This window comes from Lepisma saccharinum, chromosome 25 (genome assembly GCF_977018435.1).
Source record: "Lepisma saccharinum chromosome 25, izLepSacc3.1, whole genome shotgun sequence".
In the NCBI taxonomy this organism is placed as follows: domain Eukaryota; kingdom Metazoa; phylum Arthropoda; class Insecta; order Zygentoma; family Lepismatidae; genus Lepisma; species Lepisma saccharinum.
Window position 1 is genome coordinate 23,964,793 of NC_139253.1, and position 20,702 is coordinate 23,985,494.

The 20,702-nt window shown below is 39.5% G+C and overlaps 1 protein-coding gene across 1 annotated transcript; it reads right to left on the reverse strand.

Moving 5' to 3' along the window:
* Nucleotides 1–394: 394 nt before the first annotated feature.
* LOC145978618 (uncharacterized) lies at nt 395–20,175 on the reverse strand. Its single transcript, XM_083111348.1, has 3 exons — nt 20,148–20,175; nt 1,837–5,949; nt 395–637 (listed from the first exon to the last, which is right to left on the reverse strand). The coding sequence occupies exons 1-2, from the start codon at nt 20,160–20,162 to the stop codon at nt 1,858–1,860; spliced, it is 4,107 nt and encodes a 1,368-aa protein (XP_082967474.1). The 5' UTR covers nt 20,163–20,175; the 3' UTR covers nt 395–637; nt 1,837–1,857.
* Between the last annotated feature and the right edge of the window lie 527 nt (nt 20,176–20,702).

Below are 20,702 nucleotides of genomic sequence, written 5' to 3' on the forward strand. Positions count from 1 at the left end.
GAAACTTAGCTAACAGAAAAGTTGGGAAATAATTTTAAAAGCTTGAAAGTCCTCCATTTCCATAATCTTGATTCACACCCAAAAATAAGTAGGCGCTGAGCTTATAACAAAAATTGTTGGAGTCAATTGGAAATCTTAGTTTCTTAATATAACTCATGGTATAAAATGTAGTAATGTCATTATAGTGAAAGTAAAGTTGTCTTATGTGCGTTTAACAGCACGATGGAGTCACATAGGGAATTATGGAAGTAGGATCTCATCCAATGATGTTAACGCAAAAGCTACTGTGAACCTTGCTTTTAAATATGCACATATCTATTGCGATCACACAATATTGCGCACACAATATTTTTCCAACTTAACTTTAGTGCAATTGAGAACATAAAATAAAATGTCAGTTATATATAATTTATTACAAAAATATAAGTAAAGTTACAAATGTAAGTATATTACTTTTTTTGGCATTTTCTTCTTTTCCTTAAAATTGCGTACCTCTTATTCTCTGCACGCATTATCAGTCTCCGATTAATGATATAAAAGCTATATTATAGTTGAATATCGTATATCATTGGTGTGTTGTTGTGGTAGATGTAGTTGACCTCCGCTTTTAATCAAGAATGATGATCATGTATACAACCTGTAATGGAAAAATAAGTAATAATTAAATGTTTACGCTTTATTATTAGCAATTTTTGAATGAATGGAGAAGAAATTATGTGATAAATCCGTAGTTTAGTCTATTAGAAAATTATTTATATTCTTAATATTGAAAATATACAAATATGTTAGGCTATAAAGCACAATAGCACATGTCAGTAGGCAAGGTTTATAGGAATTTCACTTGAAGCAACTCAGTTTGAACCAAAGACATGAAGTGAAGTGATGTTCAGTGTAGGCGTTCTAAGGGAAAATAGACTATTACATATTCAAATTTTCATGCAACCTACTATTGAATGCTTTTGATTTTCTTTGTGCCTCTTCGAATCCTGTCTTTCATGTCTAAGAAATATATTTTTAGCCAATAATTTCATAGATATCATATGTATGATGTATCATACTATTTCATAGTATAATACATTGGAAATAAAAATCATTCAAATATTACCTACAACTCAGCAATACAAATGCTTAAATTTTAATGCAGAAGCCTCCTCCTCCTTTTACTGCGTGACTGCACAATTCACCCACTCAACTTTGAATTTGTTCAATATATATGTTTCAATATAATTATTATTTCTTAACTATACAAGTAAGAGAAAATAAATTGCAAAATACATTTCTATCATTGTATTTTTTATAATACATAGACATTGTTTTACACAACTATTCAGAGACAGTAAAATTATACACCAGTTATTTATTTTTTCTAAATGAAATCTCTATCAATATCTTGGAAAGTTACACCTAAGTTTAGAATGTTATACCTAAGTTATCTCTCTTTTTTCCCTCAGCTATCTGAGTCATTTACTCACCACATCCTGTTCCAATCTTTCTACATAACAGGTTACATTGTTTTCTATCGCTTTTTAATTTATTGCTGTTATTTTGTAGATCTTAAAAAAAATATTCATCATTGATTGAGTTGGTGTTTTAAGTCCACTTTATGCACAGAAAGGTTAAACGGGAATGGACCTAGAGTGGGATCCGAACCACTTGTGCCTCCACCGGGTATCGAACCCGGGACCCCTTTATTACAAGGCGACGACGCTACCACTACGCCATCGGAGAGGCCCCTTGATTCATGACAACAAATGATGCAAACAGTAATGCTTACATTTGTTGGTGCACACAAGACTAAAATTAATGATTTAGAAATAGATGTACAATAATACTTACACTGTATTCTGTTGTGAATAGTCATCCTTGCTTGTCGACAGCTGATTTTGTTGATTTTGTTCTTCGACTTCGCCTTGCTGGGATATTAAATGGAACTTTGGGACGATTGTATACGTAACCGGCTGGAACTGCTGTATTGGAACCAGACAATGAGCCTACAGAAGAACCTCCACCTCCAGACTGGGGAACAAATGGCCTTGCAGGTGTCGAAGAACCACTTCCAGAACCTGGAGCCCCGTAGGACGGGCTAGGACCGCCAGCACCTGATTGCCCGAAGGATTGGCTTGACTGCGACGAAGACTGGAAACTGCTGGAACTTGATCCACCAGTTGATGTAGGGGGTCCATATGTTGAACTGGGACCTCCTCCGCCTGAAGATTGACTTGACTGCGTTGACGATTGGAAATGTCCAGATGAAGTTTGACCACCTCCTGTAGAACCTGGGCCCCCATAGGATGGACTTGGGCCACCAGGACCAGAGCTTCCAAAGGTTTGTCCAGATTGGGATGAAGATTGGTAATTACCAGATCCTGAAGCTGGACCACCAGATGGGGCACCATACAGACCTGATACTTGTCCACCTGAACCCTGTCCCCCTTGTGCTCCAGATGAAGATCCGAATTGTCCTTGGGATTGATGTCCCGTTCCTGAACTTGATCCACCAGAACCTTGAGCTCCAAACTGTGACGACGGGTATCCGCTGCCTCCAGGTCCTCCTGCACCAGATCCATGGGGTCCTCCACCAACACCGGGACCACCAGCACCTGGACCACCAGCCCCGGGACCACCAGATGGGGCACCATACAGACCTGATATTTGTCCACCTGAGCCTTGTCCCCCTTGTGCTCCAGATGAAGATCCGAATTGTCCTTGTGACTGATGTCCTGTTCCTGAGCTTGATCCACCAGAACCTTGAGATCCAAACTGTGATGACTGGTATCCGCTGCCTCCAGGTCCTCCTGCACCAGATCCATGGGGTCCTCCACCAACACCGGGACCACCAGCAGCTGGACCACCAGATGGGGCACCATACAGACCTGATACTTGTCCACCTGAACCCTGTCCCCCTTGCGCGCCAGATGAAGATCCGAATTGTCCTTGTGACTGATGTCCTGTTCCTGAGCTCGATCCACCAGAACCTTGAGATCCAAACTGTGATGACGGGTATCCGCTGCCTCCAGGTCCTCCTGCACCAGATCCAGGACCACCAGCTCCGGGACCACCAGCTGGAGCTCCGTATAATCCCTGATTCAATTGGGAACCGAATTGGTTTCCACCGGATCCGGAACTTGTACCTCCTTGACCGCCAACACTTTGACTCGATTGCGTTGATGTTTGGAAGCTACCGCCGCCGGTTCCTGAAATCCCTTGGCCTTGCGTTCCAAACGATTGCCCTGATTGGAAGTTCGAAGATCCTGGTCCTGCACCACCAGAACCTTGTCCTTGTGAATGACTTGACTGTGAAGACGATTGGTAATAATTACTTCCAGTTCCTGGTCCACTAGCTGGAGCTCCATATAACCCTTGGTTCAAATTATTTCCAACTTGGTTTGCATTGAAACCAGAACCAGGGCCTCCGGAGCCTCCAAAATTCTGGCTTGACTGTGTGTTTGATTGATAATTACCCCCAGAACCACCACCTACGCCTCCTGAGCCTTGAGACCCAAAACCTTGATTTGACTGTGTAGGTGATGGATAACCACCAGATGCTGGTCCTCCTATACCAGATCCCTGTGACCCAAAAGACTGTCCACTTTGGTAATTTCCCGAGCTGGATCCTGGACCCCCAGCCGGAGCTCCATACAACCCTTGTTGTGGACCGCCGAAACTTGAAACGCCTCCTTGGCCACCAAAGGACTGACCCGCGCCTGAACCTGAACCACCGTAATTTTGATTATTGAAACTTGATTGACTCGATCCTTGATAACCACCAGATCCAGAATTTTGACCGCCGGAACTTTGCGAACCAAACTTTTGACCACCTAAAGATTGACTAGACCCTGGACCTATACTACCAGCGATTGGAGCACCATACAAACCTTGTGGTGCACCAGCACCAGGGCCAACAGAACCTTGAGTCCCGAAATTTTGACCTCCTTGTGCGCCAAATCCAGCGCCACCTGTACCTTGCCCTCCAAAACTGTGACTTTGTTGTGCTGAAGATTGGTAATTTCCAGAGCTAGGTCCAGCGGCTTGAGAACCATATGCACCCTGTGCGGATTGTGTTGAAGTCTGGTAATTTCCAGAGCCAGCAGAAGGACCAGAAGGTCCAAAGGATTGGCCACCTTGTCCGTGAAATCCACTAGATCCTCCAGCTGGCCCACTGGTTGGTGCCCCATATAAACCTTCATTGATTTGCTGGGATGTTTGGTAATTCGAACTACCACCGCCTCCACCTTGCTGAAAACCACTACCTGGTCTCCCGCCTTGAGCACTGGAAATGAATCCTTGCTGTTGATTTTGAAAACCACTCCCTGATCCTGGGGCACTTCCTGGACCAAATCCACCATGTCCTCCCTGTTGGTTGAAATTTCCACTTCCTCCTCCACCCTGTTGCTGCCCACCAAAAGAACCAGCTCCAGAACCTGGGAACTGAATGCTTGGCTGATTATAAGAATATCCTTGCTGCCCTGATGTGCCACCCTGCCCTCCGCCGAAACTACTTGATGTTCCAGAACCCTGACTACCGCCAAAACCACTTTGTGCTCCAGAACTCTGACTTCCGTAGCCTCCTTGTTGGAAAGCTTGGGTAATGGTTCCTGGTCTTGTTCCAGCACCTCCACCACCTTGTTGGAAACCACCACCACCTTGACCTCCAAAATTGCCCGACCCTCCAGGTCTATTGTATGCGTATCCTTGCTGACTGGAGATAGCATTACCAGACGGACCGCCAAGAGAACCAGAACCAGTAGAGGAATGGGAACTTTCAAAGAAACCATGTGCACCTTGGGTCTGCTGGTTTCCACCGCCGCCGAAAGCACCGCCACCAGAAGCTGGGCGATTGTAGTTGTAACCTTGTCCTGGTCCACCAGAAGGGCCACCTGAAGAACCAAAAGAACCTCCCTGTGCATTGCCAGACTGACCGAAGCTGCTACCGGATTGACCTCCTCCTGATGGATGGAAACCGCCAGCTGAAGAACCTTGACCGAATCCTTGCCCTCCTCCCTGAGGTCTATTGTAGTTATATCCTCCCTGACCTTGGGCAGAACCAGATTGATAACCACTTCCAGAAGACCCTCCAAATCCTCCACTACCAGCGGGACCTCCCGCAGACGATCCGTGTGGTGTTGTCGGTATTGGTGGTCTCAGTGTCGTAGAAGGAGCACCTACCGTCTTGAAAGAAGACTGTCGGTACGTGCTTGATTGGAAATTCTGCCCTCCACCAACACCTCCGGGCCTATTGTAAGAATATCCCTGCTGACCACCTTGGCCTCCTGCAAAACCTCCACCCGCACCTTGTTGAGCACCACCTGAAGATGTTCCGAACGAACCACCGGCTTGATTTGCACCAAAGTTGCCTTGACCAGGTCCACCTGATGGTGCAAAGGAACCTTGTGGACGGTTGTAATTGTATCCGCCTTGCGACGACGTGCTTCCGGAAAACTGACCAGCCCCTTGCCCTCCGGGACGACCGCCCAGCTGGGACGATATATCGTTGCTTACTTGTGCATTTGAACCGCCTGCCGAACCTCCCTGAAGCACTGCGGTGTAAGAGTCACTAGGTCTTGAAATTGAACCGCCGGAACTACCCTGCTGATATGACCCCTGGCTCCCACCTCCTTGAGTACCTGACCCAAACTGAGCATTGCCGGAATTGTACTGGTAACCTTGCTGTGATGACTGATAATTCGACTGACCAGTCCCACTACCAGCACCAATTCCACCAGCACCGCCGCCACCAATGCTGGTTTGAGTAGACGAGGAAAAGCCTGAGGTACCGCCTCCTCCAACAGATGGTGCTAGAGTGCTACTTGGTCTGCCCGTTGAAGTGAATGGAGTTCCAGTCGGTGTGCTCGGCGTTGTACTTGATCCAAACGGAACGTTAGGTCGAGGATAGTTGTAGCCCTGCGGATCTCCGTAGCCATTGGTTACCAGTAGCACAAGAACAACACCCTGCGAATAAAAAATTGATGTACTTAATACATTTCATGTTGCTCTTTTCTCATTGTCTTATCACATTTTGTGGGGTGGTATGGGCACCTTTCTCATAGCAGAAAATAAAATCTAACATACTAGTTGTTCGTGTTAATGAAAGCAATATAGTTAAATATGTATGATATTGTACAGGCCAATACAATTAATACAGAACATGGGAATATGTATCATCACAAATTCAGTATTTTTTTATAAATATAAATAAAAAGTACATACTTGATGTACGATATTGATGAACATGGAAGTTACTAATTGTGTTTCTCCTTGTAAAGAGCTTTTGCATTAAACCAATGCATGGTATTGTTCAATACACAAATATTATATATGAATAAAGAGTTATTATGTTCAAAAAATAAGTATTCAGTAGTAATATTTTGAGTTTTGTTTTAACTCCACTTTTATGCACAGATAGGCTACTTGGGACTGGACCTACAGTTTTAAGTTTGATCCGAACCACTTTTTGCCTCCCGGCACTCTTTTCAGTAGTTATATGAATGCGTCATTTACAATTCTTATTTAATTTATAGAGAAAGTAAAACGCCATTATTTTATCAACTCTTCAAATCTAACAAGATAATTTTTCAAATCTCTGCTTACCTCTTAGCATATCTTGGAAAGCACACTTTCTTTTTAACAATTTCCTTCATTTAGGAACGATTGCCTTCAATTGATGTAAAGTGGTCAAGAATACTATTTTCAGCATTTTTGAATTCTTAAAATAAACCATTATTATTCGGTGATTCACTTGTACGCTTACAAATTATGAGACGATATTTTTGTAAACATTTATGCAAGATGTATTTTGTAAACCTGAATCTTAATTAACATGTCGGTTCATAAGATGCACTAAAACAAACATTGTAACAGTGTACGTAGGTGTCCAGATTTCTTTTTGTAGTTAAATTTGAAAAATATTGCCTCGCATCTAAAAAAATGTAATAAGCCTATATGCAACAAAATTATATATATATATATATATATATATATATATATATATATATATATATATGTATATATATATTCTGAATTAACTTGTTTAATTAAAACTCGCATTATTTTAAATTATCTCCACAAACTATTTCAGGTAAATCATGTACATTTCTCTTTTTTTTCAGGGAACGTGAAAAAGAGACCACTTGCTTTTCTAATAAGAGGAACTGAACTCTGGACCGAGTTTAATTTTCGAAGGTAGGAAATAAATTAGTTTTTAGTGTTAATTAAAATAATAAATATTCAATTTTTAATCAATTTACTTCTCCGTCATCATTCGCAACAATTGTGCAATGCAGAAGGAACATTTTAATGCTGAGAAAAAAAAATTCTTAGGCATGTGACAATATTATCATTTACTATCAGATGAAATGTATTAATTTTAGAAGATTAAGTGTTCCTCTTTCTTCAAATACAGTGAAGGCTGTAAATATTTTTAAACATTTTTATGAGGTACAGAAAAGTGTGTTTAATAGTTGTTCTTGCAGTGTGAGAGTTTTTCAAGTGACTCTTCATCTTATGAAAAATGCTGATAGAATAGATTCAAAGTGAATTAAAATTTGTTGCTAAGACTATCCATAGCATTATTTGACAATGCAGGTATACCTTTTCACAGCGTAAATTATTAGAACGCGATCAGATTTAATACGCGTATCTCACTTATACTTTACGGTGTTTTGAGACTTTAATTCCAAGTTGTAAGGGTCCCGGATTCGAATCCCGCTCGGGCTTGGTTGTTTGTGAATGTCCATTCATCAATTTGATCATTTCATCACTCATCCCCATCTTCGCAAATTAGCCAAGAGGCACAAAACGCGAAGTAAAATAAACTAAATCAATAATAATAATCATTCCTAGTTGTCAATAAAATGGTCATGAAACAATTTGATATCAATCTTAATGTTTAAGATATGTGACTAAAGACTTGTGGAAGGTACAACTATCTGCTGTACATGGCACCCTTGCATAAAGACACATGGTGAGTGTGGAAGTATGATCCAACACATTCTCGACCTTGGTTATAATGGAGGTCATGTGATTTGCATCAACCCTAAAAACGGATTTGTGCGGTGACATTGTCGGGAAAATGCTCACCTTACCATTGCGGGAATCGAACCCGGTCTTACTCTTTGTAGTCAGACTAGACTACCGCGACTCTGATCAAGAGACATGATGAAGTTTAATTATTACTATCTATGAATGAAAGGGGAAAGTTGGTTTCTTGCATGAACCACTTCATCTAAATAACCAGTGGCTCGACAGCCCTTAAAGGGACTAGGCCGATCTCGCGATTGCCAGTCTCCCTCCCACAATCCTACCTAGAGGTGTGGAGATCTTGAACCGGTATTGGGGTGACGTGGGGTCAGCACGTCGAATCCCCAGCCGTTATAAGAGATTTCCGAGACCGGGTTACGCTACTCACTCGTAGCTCCCCAATTTCCTCACGATGGTGGTTTGCCACCGGTCCTTCATCTAAATATTACATTTTATTGTCAAGATTTTGGGAAGAAATAGGACTGTGGTGTATAAAGTGTATAGTGGAGTGTATAAATATTACGAATTAAGATTGTGTTTAATTATAAATTTGTCTTACATCTACGTTTGTTAAATATTCATTTTTTTAATACATTCCACGCTGTGAGATGTAAAGGGGCACCCGAAAGCGAACCTCACTTCCACCTAACTGCAATTTTGAAGGCCAACGAGGATCAGGCGTCTGTATAATCCTCTATAGGACTTGTTGTCCGGACCTTTGTCCTTGTATGTGCTGAGTGCTCCTCTACAGCCTCAGCTCTTAACTAGATAAGAAGATTTTGGTCCTCAAAGACGCGTGTTGATTTTAGTTATGGTAAAGGACCCCTTATAAAGTGACGGGTGCAAAGACAGCAAGTGCTGACGCATCCAAAATTTTAATTTCAATCAAACATTCCACGCTACGATAAACTTCACTGTCCCTTTGAGACTAGATGAGTAAACTCATATGTATCGAAAAAGTCCAATTTATGCACAGATATGGTAGTCGGGAATGGACCTAGAGTTTAAAGTGGGACACGAGCCACTGTGCAATTTGCCTCCACCGGAGATCAACCCAGGACCTTTCGATGACAAGGTGACAGCACTGCCACTATCTCTTATGTATATCGTTATATTTGAATTATTTTGGGGGGTTGGATTATGGTGCACAATTGTCACGTGCCAGTTTCGATGACACAATGAAAGTTGCAAGGAGGAATGGAGGAATCGACGAGAGATGACAGCACGCTATATAAAGAGGAGCAAAGGAAATTATAAAAAACTTGGAGCGGAGAAGAGGGATTATATATATTATAGTAAATTGAGAAATATATAAAAGAAGAGTTCAAATACTATAAAAGAAGTAAATAGAATGTTGTATATAGTAAATTAAAAGAATTAAGAATATGGCCGCATATGAAACGTTTAGGAAAGTTATTAAGTAAGCGAACGAATTCAGAAATCTATCTCTTTTTATTCCTCTGACGAGGAGAACATCGTCAGTGTTTTGGTTGTTTGTCCCCGGTGGCGCTGTGTCAAATTAGACGCCCCGAAGCACTTTTCGGTTGCGCTCTTTATTAGTCGCACTGGGCCATTGGTAACGCTTGTTATTAGCGATCCTGGTTATTCGCCTTTGGTCGTTAAATAGGAGGTGGCGCTATTGTCAGTTTAGTCGACCCTACTCTTTCTACAAGTATAGCTTGTATTGTTTGCCAAAGAAGCGGGGAAAGCGAGCGCATAAATAAGATTACGCTTTAAAAAAGAAGCCTGTTGATAATAAAATAAGAAGAAGCCTTACGATAATCAAAGAAGAAAAAGCCTTGTTGATAGTCAAAGAAGAAGAAGCCTTTTCGATTATACATATATATATTTTTTCTCTCTATTTTGTATAGTTCTCAGAATATAGATCCGCATTTAACTATATCCTCTTGGCTATAAAACGCTTTCTTATTTGGAATTCTCAAATAAAGAACCTATCCCCCTGAGATTAAGATATCTGTAGCCGTGGAAAATAACATTCAAGTACGTACCCACAAGGGGCGTAGCACAATACATCAATATGGTATTTCTGGTTTATTGAAGCAGCACCACCCCTTTCTCTTCCTCGCCCTTGAGTGTTTCAGTGTAACATCGCACCCTGTCTTTTCTCTCCTCCACGGCAATCAACCTGTGTCGTTAATATATTCCGCTACATAAAGTTGACAACTTCACATGTTGCGTTATTCACAACAGCCTCATTAGGTCTCCGAAATATTATTTTCTTCTCTCGGATTGTAGCACGGGTAAAATAAATTTCGCAATGCTTGTTTATAACCGTGAGGACTTTCATCTCATCGATAGGAATGAATGAATATACATAGGGAATCTTTCCCAACCATCGCAACTCGCAACGTCTTGAGATAGGAATCGGCGCTGAAGTGTGTGAATTGGTGGTAATATTTCCCATGAGGCTGCTCGCCCATCGGTGCGAGGCTATAAAGATCCATGAGGCTGAGTATCACCCTGTTCTCACGGTAATTCGCTTTAGTTCTCCCAGTCAGCCAAGCAATGGAGTCAAATGGAAAGGACTCGGTATTGGCTTTGTACAGTCAACAGAAGTAATGGGTTATTTAAGGCTCAGATAACAATAAGAATACCCGGGAATCAACATACTTGTACTTACATTTTACACCAATTTTCTCTAGGGAATGTTTACATCTAACTCGCCTATCTGTAGTGAAATGTGCGTTGTCTGTTCAAAAGGACAATAACACTCCAAAATGCACTTTTCAAACAAAAAGAATGCTGCCTGAGTTGAGTGGTCGACATCGAATGTTCCGGATTCGAGTCCCGACATGAGCATGTATATTCCTTTACGTATATCCTTTCAGCACTTTCATCCATTCTCATTCTTGCAATTAGCCTACAGGGGAAGAAAAGCGACATAAGAAAATACAGAATGCCATAAAGATTTCCCACCAATGAAAACTATGTTGCGGTATCATTACAGTTCCACCAGAAACTAGGTCTGAATCACTTGATAGGAGGTTGGGTAAGCTGTAGAACACTTATGAAACCGTAGATCTAGATCCAGTTGCAAAATTTATAGCAATATTACCTAGCAAGAAGTGGGACATTTCCTCCACACACATTTCCCTTTGGAAAAAATATACCGCAATTATTCCAGGAAAGATATGGACGAAAAGTTTGCCAAAGTTTTACCAGTTTATGCTCAGATAAGCTAATCAAGATTAAATGTTCAGTTTAAATTGGGATCCGGATCTGTGAGCAAAGAGCCTCCATCAGATATCGAACCCGGAAACCCTTGATTACAAGACGACAGAGTTACACCTACAGCATCGTAAATCGGAGATTATGAATACGTTCTTTAACCCTAGAGTTTAGACACCTTTCCCTTTCCCTAGAGCTTAGACACACTGCCCTTTCCCTAGAGTTTAGATACGCTGCCCCTTGCAGATTGTATAGCACCAGAGAGATCTAATATATTTCTCAGTGTTGGGTGATATCTTCGAGCATAGCTTTCCTTCCACAGATGTTGTGGAGGTTGAGATCTGGCGAGTGCGTAAGCCACTGGAGTGCTGTGGAGCCAGCCAGCCTCATGTATTTAATATACTTCTTAATCGTAAGGAGCATTATCTTGGTTAAAGCCATCTGGCGAAGGGTACATTATAGCCAAGCCAAGTTCTCCCTGACAATTTTGAAGTAAACCGTACCATCCAGAAGACATTCAACTCAGACTAACATGTCAAGAAAGTACTCCCTTAACTACGGTTCCCTCATAGCCCAGCGGCTTGTTCTGATCGATGTTCCTAACAAAACGACACATGGACATCACTCAAGAATAATTCATGGCAAGAAAAAGTCTTCAAAGTGTCTGAACTGGAATCAAACCCCTATCCACCAGAATGCAAATGATAGCAAAACAACCATGGTGTAGAGCAAGCTGCAAAGCACACTGAAATATTACCAATTGTTGTTAGGTATAATTAACAATGTACCTGGAACTCGCATAGCACTTGCTCTGGAATGTATCATTTGTCACGAGCTGCTTTTTCCTGCTTTTGGCATCAAAATTAAGCTCCCCGGTGCTTACAATTAATGCAGCTGGACAAGAGAACAAGTGGACCTAATTAACAATGGTTTCCCCTTCGAAATTTAACACCCGAGTTTATACCAGTTGCTTGTTTGACATGTTGGATCAGTTCTCGCACGGTTCCTTGTTACCGGTTCTTTATTATTGTCGAATCGTGATGAATCCTATCCACCCACATGTAATTATTAAACATGATACATGTTCTGCCTTAGTACCAACGGGTCTGTTTCTTTTATCCAAATCTCAGGAACCGTTTACATTAAAGAGGTAGTAAATATGTACAATTTTTATGTGATTGACAATATCGTAGCTTGCAATACACTATTCCCCATAGATCTGACTTTCCTTCTCTATGTATTTTCTGCATTTCAAATTCTTTATGGTGAGTACTCTTTTCTCTCATATATAGGTGCTCTACAACACCGACAAAATTTTTACACTGATCCCGCGTTCTAATCCCGGCCTGGCCATAGGCATTCTTTGTGTGTGTCCCTTCATGAATTTCATCATATCATCACTCATCCTCATCTTCGCGATTAGCCAAAAGTGACAGAAAAGCCACGTAAAATAAACCATCATTCAATTAAGATTGGGGGCTATTTAGAGTATAATGCATTCACAATGCGTCAGAACGATTCGAAAGTAACTGTACACTTTTAGAAAATACTACTAGATTTTATTAAACTGCCGGGTGGAAAGCAACGAATCAGCGATCGGTTCATTTGTGTTCGGTTGTCATCGTGTACTCCCGTGTTGCGTCGGAGACACCCATAAATAATTATCACTGAGAATTCAATGTTAAAATTTGGACTCATAACACGTGAACCTATCAATTTAGTCACTTTTAACCAAGTAAATTTTAGCCGTGTACTCTTCCATGTAGGCTACCGTTATCAATAATTTTAAAACTCTTATAGCTTTAACATTTCAGTTCGTTGTAATTGGATTAATAAAAATATGAAATCCCCCCGTTTTTGAGATTATTTTCACCAATAAAACCTCTTTTCTCTGCAGTAATCGACACAAATTTTTATTTGAATACATTGAAGTTGAATAAACAAAGCCTCATTCAAATAAACCAATATATCTCCACTGCATCAACATTCTTTATGTACAGATATAATTCCATACGACATGCACTATTGCATCTCTTCACTTTTTTTTTTTGCATGTTTGAGCTTAATTATGCAGATTTATTATCAGTTCAAAGAGGAAATGGAAAACATGAAACAAATCCTTCCCTTCGGTAATATTGCAGTCGACGTAACGAGAGGCTGGATTATTAATGGTGCAGACACAAAGCCACTCACAACCAACCACTAGCTTCAGTCCTCACACAGGCACCTCTCCGGATATGTTTTATTTTTAAAACCCCATCACTGCTGTAGTACATGCTGAAATATGATGTGTCAATGCACGATCAAACACAGAAGACAAGGACAGTAACACAGACAGACAGCCCGTTCGTTTCATATCGATTTCACAGTGGATACGCATAAACAAATGCCAACTTGATGCAAACAAACAAGGTAAGGAAGAGAAATGAGAAAATACTGATCTATTGGGTCACATGCTACAGCTGAATTTTCTGCAGAAATTCCAAAACAGTTATACAAACCGTATGTACGTTACTGTAGTTATGAAAAGTGATACATCCTGTAAATAATTCATGGAAGTTATTACCATGAGTTTTGATGTCAAAGGACATGCTTCATATCATAGTAATCTGATCACTAAATTTCAAATGTTCCGTACGTGTCTGGAAATTGCACTAATGCAGTGAACGGTTGAAATCACATACAGGAAGTTTTAGATGAGTATACCGAACATTGGTTGGAAATTCAGGGTTTCATACAGAGAGAGAAAGGAGGCCGACAGGCTCTTCGAAATTTTCAGAGAAATTTCATAAAACAGAATGCATTCTAAGTACTTTTCTTTTAAAATAATATTTTTTTTTTTTTATTGGCAACCCTCTTCTTGACATATTATATTGTCATTGTTGAAGTGGTATTCGAAAATATGTCAGTATGTGGACAATTTGCAACTATATTGCAACCTCTTAACAAAGAATAGAATATCCAGCTATTTTGTAAAATAAAAATTTCATTTGAATTCTAAGAGAAGAAACTAGTGCATGATACTTTACCATGAACTACATATGAGTATTGTGATTAAACTTATATGCCTGCATTAAAAGCATCATTATATACAAGCAAGGAGAACTCCCCTAAAAAGATGAACAAAGAAATAAAGCAAGTGAATTCAGAAATGCAATTAATAAAGAGCCCCGCGTGCTATTATTCTGGGTCTCGTGAGACTGTAATTGTTGAAAATTTCAGACTTATTTGAAATGACTAGTGCTGTTACAAATAAATTTAACATACATTGACAGATTGCTATGTAGATGAATGACACAAAAGACCGCATGTGAAATTAGAGTAGTTTAGGCTGTGTTATCTAGAAATTTTCAGCAATGACAAAAAATGTTTTAGCACATTGAAAACAGACATTAATTACTTTCTTCAGATAGACTAGGCAGCCCAAAATTAAACATGCACCGTGTATGTAGTTACTTAACACAATGGACTGTAATTTTATTCCCCTGCAAACATTTAAAGGTACAATAGAAAGCGTAAAAAATTAAAAACGTGTCTATACAAATAGGCAAATGAAACCTTGGAAATGCATATGATTGCATTAGCCTTTTAACAGAGGAAAATATTAACTAATGAAATGTATCGAAACATGTGAAAAGATTTTGAATGTTTCAGCAAGCTTTCGTTCTGGTGCATTACAAAATCGCTCTGTTTTTTTTATTGTTCGGAGGGAAATACGAAGGGCAATCGATAAATTCCTGTCGAAGCATTCTGCATTTAATTATTGCATCTGCATTACGCTGCATATTGTTTGTTTGTGTGTGTTCATAGTTCATAAACATCTTTCACGTTCACATAACACAAAATCAGCTCACTACCAGCCTGCATGTGAAGGTAAACAAAATGCATTGCGATACAAGATTGCCGAATGGTAACTATGTATTTCCAAATGTTTCAAATTTTGCTCACCTATTCACTCGAATAGCGATCGTTAATCGATCCAAAACTAAACGCCCATCCAATATTCGAGACGAAACATGAACATAATGTCTGAATTATTGAAACTACTATATGCATCAAAATTAGCATAAAATCCAGAAGAATAGCTATCAAAAGTTTTCCAAAATCACTAGGAAATGGGAAAAAAATCAGTAACTCGAGAATCGTACTTCTTTTTATCGTAAATATGAAAGAGCTCACGACCATAAAGGATTGATTGATTTGGTTTATTTTACTTCGTATTTCTCCCACTTTTGGCTAATCGCGAAGATGAGGATGGATGATGATATGATTAAATTGATGAAGGGACACTCACAAAGAACAACTACGCCCAGGCCAGGATTCGAACCCGGTACCTCTGGCGTCGTAGCGCGCTGTGATAACCACTCCGCAACGGAGGCCGACGCGACTATAAAGGAAACAATGTAAGAAAGAGCCACATTTGCTACATTAAGGTCAGAATTATCTCGCCCCGACTACAATTCTTCTCACATCTGCAATCATATTCATGAAACCTAGTCTCCTTGTTTTCCAATATTAGAGTCACAGAACAATAAAGACAAAATAGTGAAATGGGAAATACAGTTGAGCCTGAGTTATACCACAGACAAGGGTATATAAGCAGACCTGGAAACATGGCAGGAAAACCGGTGCACTGACCTCCTACTGGAAACAGCCCTTCCCAAGACGTTTCGGAATGATACGTAGAGAGGCATTACTCGCACTCTTGCTTCCACTTCTGCCACAAAGAAACAAAAGATGGCACTGCTAAATTTCAACGCTCGGGTGCTAAGCCTGACGTCATCGAATTCCCTTATCTGTGGTTATACGTATGTCAAGGTGAAGAGAAAATAATACGTATAACTGAGAATTACTTACAAATCAGATTTAGATACCATGTCATATTATTATTAAAATAATGCAATTGTATCTATTTTGAGGAACAAGATATGCGTAATACAGGTTATTTCTGTAACAATGTGGTAAATTAACGAATATAGAAGTTTGATTTTTAGATACATTACATTTGCCACTTTATTAGTGAACGCTACCACAGTTGACACTATAGTTTTACTATCCAGTTTTAAAAAAATCTTCTAAACTAGTATTTCTTTTACTAATATAATGAATGCGCAAAGTGTGGTCTAAACTATGCCTAAATCTTCAGCTATTTCAGTTTTAATTTTCTGTTGATTAGCATCCACTTCCTAAATAAATTTTACTTTCTGGTCAAGCGTGTAACTTTACCTCTCTCTGATGTCCATGGCCGACCAGTAGCAACTGAAAAAACTGTCATTTTTGTGGCATTGTTGTAGCTTGGTTACGTACAAATCAATTGTATTTTGTGAAAATTAGTACATATAACATCGAATTACGTATAAATACATTACTAACAAATAAGGTATAATTAACACGTCTTTAAATTATATATTTACCGGGACTTTCAGTAATTCATGTATAAAACAGAATTACGCAGAACTGGGTTACGTATAAAGCAGTCTCAACTGTATTTTAAATAATGGAGTAAATATAAAAGAATAACCCGGTGGGAGCACAGTGGTTCGCATCCCACTTTAAACTTTAGGTCCAGTCCCGATTAGCCTATCTGCACACTAAAATGGACTTACAACAACAATTCAAACAACAAGAACAATTAAAAAAATAAGGTAAAGTTTCCCCTGCATTTTGCACCATACAATGAGGCATATGTAGTTGGATGTGGGACATGTTGGAGGTGATGTGATCAGCACTATGTTCCGGTCACCTTTACACCCCAGGGTTGCCCCTAGGTACCCATTTAGTTGAGGCTGGCTGAGCCCCAGAGTATCTTTATGTGGGAACAAGTCCGGAAAAATGTCGACCTTAGATTCGATCCCGGGTCTCCTGCGTGGCAGGCAGACGCCCTACGACCGCCCCTCCCCCACACACAAAAATAAGGAACTGTGAAATTAAATGAGAACTTTAGTAAAATAATGAAAGTAAAGATAACGTGGAAAACATAACATCAAAGTGGTCAAAGAAATAAAAAAATGTTAATATAAAAACATTTACAGTTTTTCCTCATTTGCGGTACTAACTATTTTTAGTATTACGCTGTATCTTGAGTTTTTAACTGAAAGTGAGGTACAAGTTTTACATCTTAAGCACAAAAGAAATTAATGTTTTTGCAATGATAGAGTTTTTATAGCAACTTGTTTCCTGCTGAGACCATAGTTGTTGTGTATGAAGCAAATATCCACAAAAAAAAAACACGTAATAATTTCCAAGTGCATATTCTCGTCGCCATTTCCTATTTCCGCGGTTCTTTTCCATTACTTCAATATCTTCCTAATGTCGCAAAGAGAAAGACAAGAAAAACAATGGCATAATAACAAACCGAGTCTGACACTCACCAGTGCAATTTTTGTCGCGCTTGAGAAATTCGTTCGATAAAAAAAAACTCTGGAAGCTCCCATCCTGATAGGAAGTGTGGGAATATGTAGAGGAAGCATGTGCATAGGTTTCCCACACTTTACTTTTATAAGAAAATATAAAATCTCCGTTCCTCAGTTTCCTCCGTATGTATTTCCGTCGAGGAACAGCAAGGATAAGTTTCCTTTCCAACACAGATCGCAAACGTCTTCCCTAAGCAGTCATTGTTTCACATGACTTGAAACAATGTCTTCACGTACTTGTTCGCTTATCGCTATTGTATAACGTCGCATATATCTTACGCTAGGTTAACGGCGAAAGAGAAATGGATTATGTGAGAAACTTCCGTGGCCTTTCTTGAAAGTACCATCCTTGCATTTCGAGCATAAGCAGTGTATTTCGCCCAATTGCAATAACAGGTGGGGATGCTAAATTAGAATCCTTGGATGTAGTGGAACAAAATATAATTTTTATTTTTATATGTATAAAATGTAATTTGTAGTCCTTTAATTCTGTAAACACCAATCGACATCCCCGACGAACTGGTTTACTTGTGCTACAAAGCTAGTGTTCTAGGTTCGAATCCTAACTAGTCCATAGAGTTTGTTCTTCAAATATATTCTGAGAACTTATTTTCAGAATTAAAACCTAAAGCATGCTAAATGTTCCTTAGTATCTCAACTATCTTAACTGTTAATTTTATATATATATATATATATATGTGTGTGTGAGATTGCATTTTGTTTTTCTAAATGTACAATATATTCCCTTCCCTTTCATTTCCAATCTCTTTGGCTATTTTATATCTGTCTAATGCTTGTGCTCGTTTGAGCTTAAGATATTTCTTTCAATTTCCTAGATTGATTAAACGGGAAATGACATAGATTTACAACCTGAAGGAAAAGTCCCTGAATCTTACATAAGGAGACAGCTATGATACAGAGAAGAGTTATTCAATTCTTTGTTGATTAATACTGCAAGGTCAGTATGAATATTTTCCTTTCAAATGCATTTTATGTTCTTTTTGGTAACATATTACTATTCTATTCCCGTTGTTGTGATAATTTGCTTGGAATTCAGAATGTTCCATTATTGATATTTGTCTATGCGATGCCATCTTTTATCTACATTTTCCATTTTAAAGTCATAGTAAGATAATTGCATGCATTGTATGGTTTTCCAAATTTTTAGTGTTTAGTGGGAAGATACTTTTTAAGGCAATAGTACTAATAGACTCTGATGTCGAAGAAAAACAGCGGCGATGGTAATCGATGAGTTAACCACAATGAGAAAGTGATTTGTGGGGTTTGGTCCTCAAAGTGAATGAATTAATGAATGATTTTATTTATTTTAATTCGCGTTTCTGCCACTTTTGGCTAATTCGTGATAAGATGAAGGAACAATCACAGACACATAGTAACAGCACACTACACAAGTCATGGGTCCAGACGCCAGAGCCTCGTTAGTCTGCAAAATGCAGTCCAGGATATACTACGTGGTAGTGAGGTTGACATTTGGGTGTATTGAGAAAGGGTCACACTTTACACTCCGGCCCTTAAAGTTTCGTATAGTTATTGAAGAATCCAATAAGCACTGTCAAACTAGAAGGTTGTTATCGCAGCTATGGAAACGTAACCGATGTCTAAGGTCGAACATTAATAACTTGGTTAGGCATTTCCAATAACTTAGCATCCTACCACATCGGCTTGAATTTCGCTATGCATAACTTCAAGTCTCAGTGGAGTTGTCAACTCAATGAATCAGACACAAGAGTTTATCCTAGAAGTCCAATTATATAATACTAGTGAGTTATTTTAAATATTAAAGACAGCAATTAATTTACATCAGCTTCTGGTTAACGTAGTCGGGAGTCCCTGAATTCTGAACATTTTATCATGTTTGTCCTGTAATCTCATCTATTCATCAATCATCGGCCGACCTCCCTGGCAGAGTGGTTAGCACACCGCACTACATCGCGAGGAGTCCCGAGTTCGAATTCAGGCACGGGCATGTCTTTTCTTTGGGAGTGTTCACCATATCATCACCCATCCCCTACGGTTGAGTTACATGTAAAACTGTAGGTCCAATCCCGATTAGCTTCTCTGTGCCTAAAGTTGACTTTAGACTAGATGCAGAAGAGCGATTTAAAACATGAAAAACAAAAATACAAAGTACAATGTGAATAGAAGATGACAATAAAGTGGATGAAAGATAGAGCACAACGAACTATGCTTTTTAACAGTTGGAATCCATGTGCCAATGGTTTTGCTACACTACATTGTGGCAGAAGACTTGCGAATAAAGGTTTGTCAGAAAAAAGATAGGAAAATGAAGATTAAAATTGATTTTGTTGAGGATAATTTGGATTGAATGTCAGAAAGATCGAAGTTAATAATGTTTAAATATTCGAAGCACTGGTTAGGACACCTTCAGTACACTCGCATTAGCATTCCACACGCTACAAACGCAAGGCATCGAACCCCTGCATCCACAGCTTGGCGACAGTGCAATGTCCTCAGCGTCCACCTTAACGTGTACTCTACTACACTCACCGTTAGATACTCCATGACGGCTTGAAGCCTCGCACCACTGTGCCACAAACCCGAGCTCCTACGCTTATATACAGCAGTCATATTTTCTTCTGGGAAAATCACTCGTTCAATCCCAAACTGCCCTGTGACGTAATAGTCTTGCAGTTTCACACCGATGGCTTCCATATTCCTTGCGGAGGGGGGACAGTCACCCAGTGCCCCTTCTCCGTAGGGGAAGGAAGATTCGCATAGGAAAATAAGCGAGGGAGTCACACGTCGGGAAGTTGTCACAGCGGTGATTGATTTACAAGCCTAAGAATGTCACCGGCTATTTTTCCATGCGCGGTGACAATTTTTGTGTTTAATTACCGTATATGGAATCTTGAGGATTAACCCAATTAGAAGTGGTATTGCCTTGTCATTTTGCTAGTTGCCACAGCAGTCACTTGTTTTTTTTTCTACATTCATATATTTCACAAATGTACAGATATTTTCATAACATCCACTAACGTCTTTAGCTGGTACCTGCAGTAGGACGTTAGATGATAACTAGGGGTCGGAAGTTGAGGAAAAATC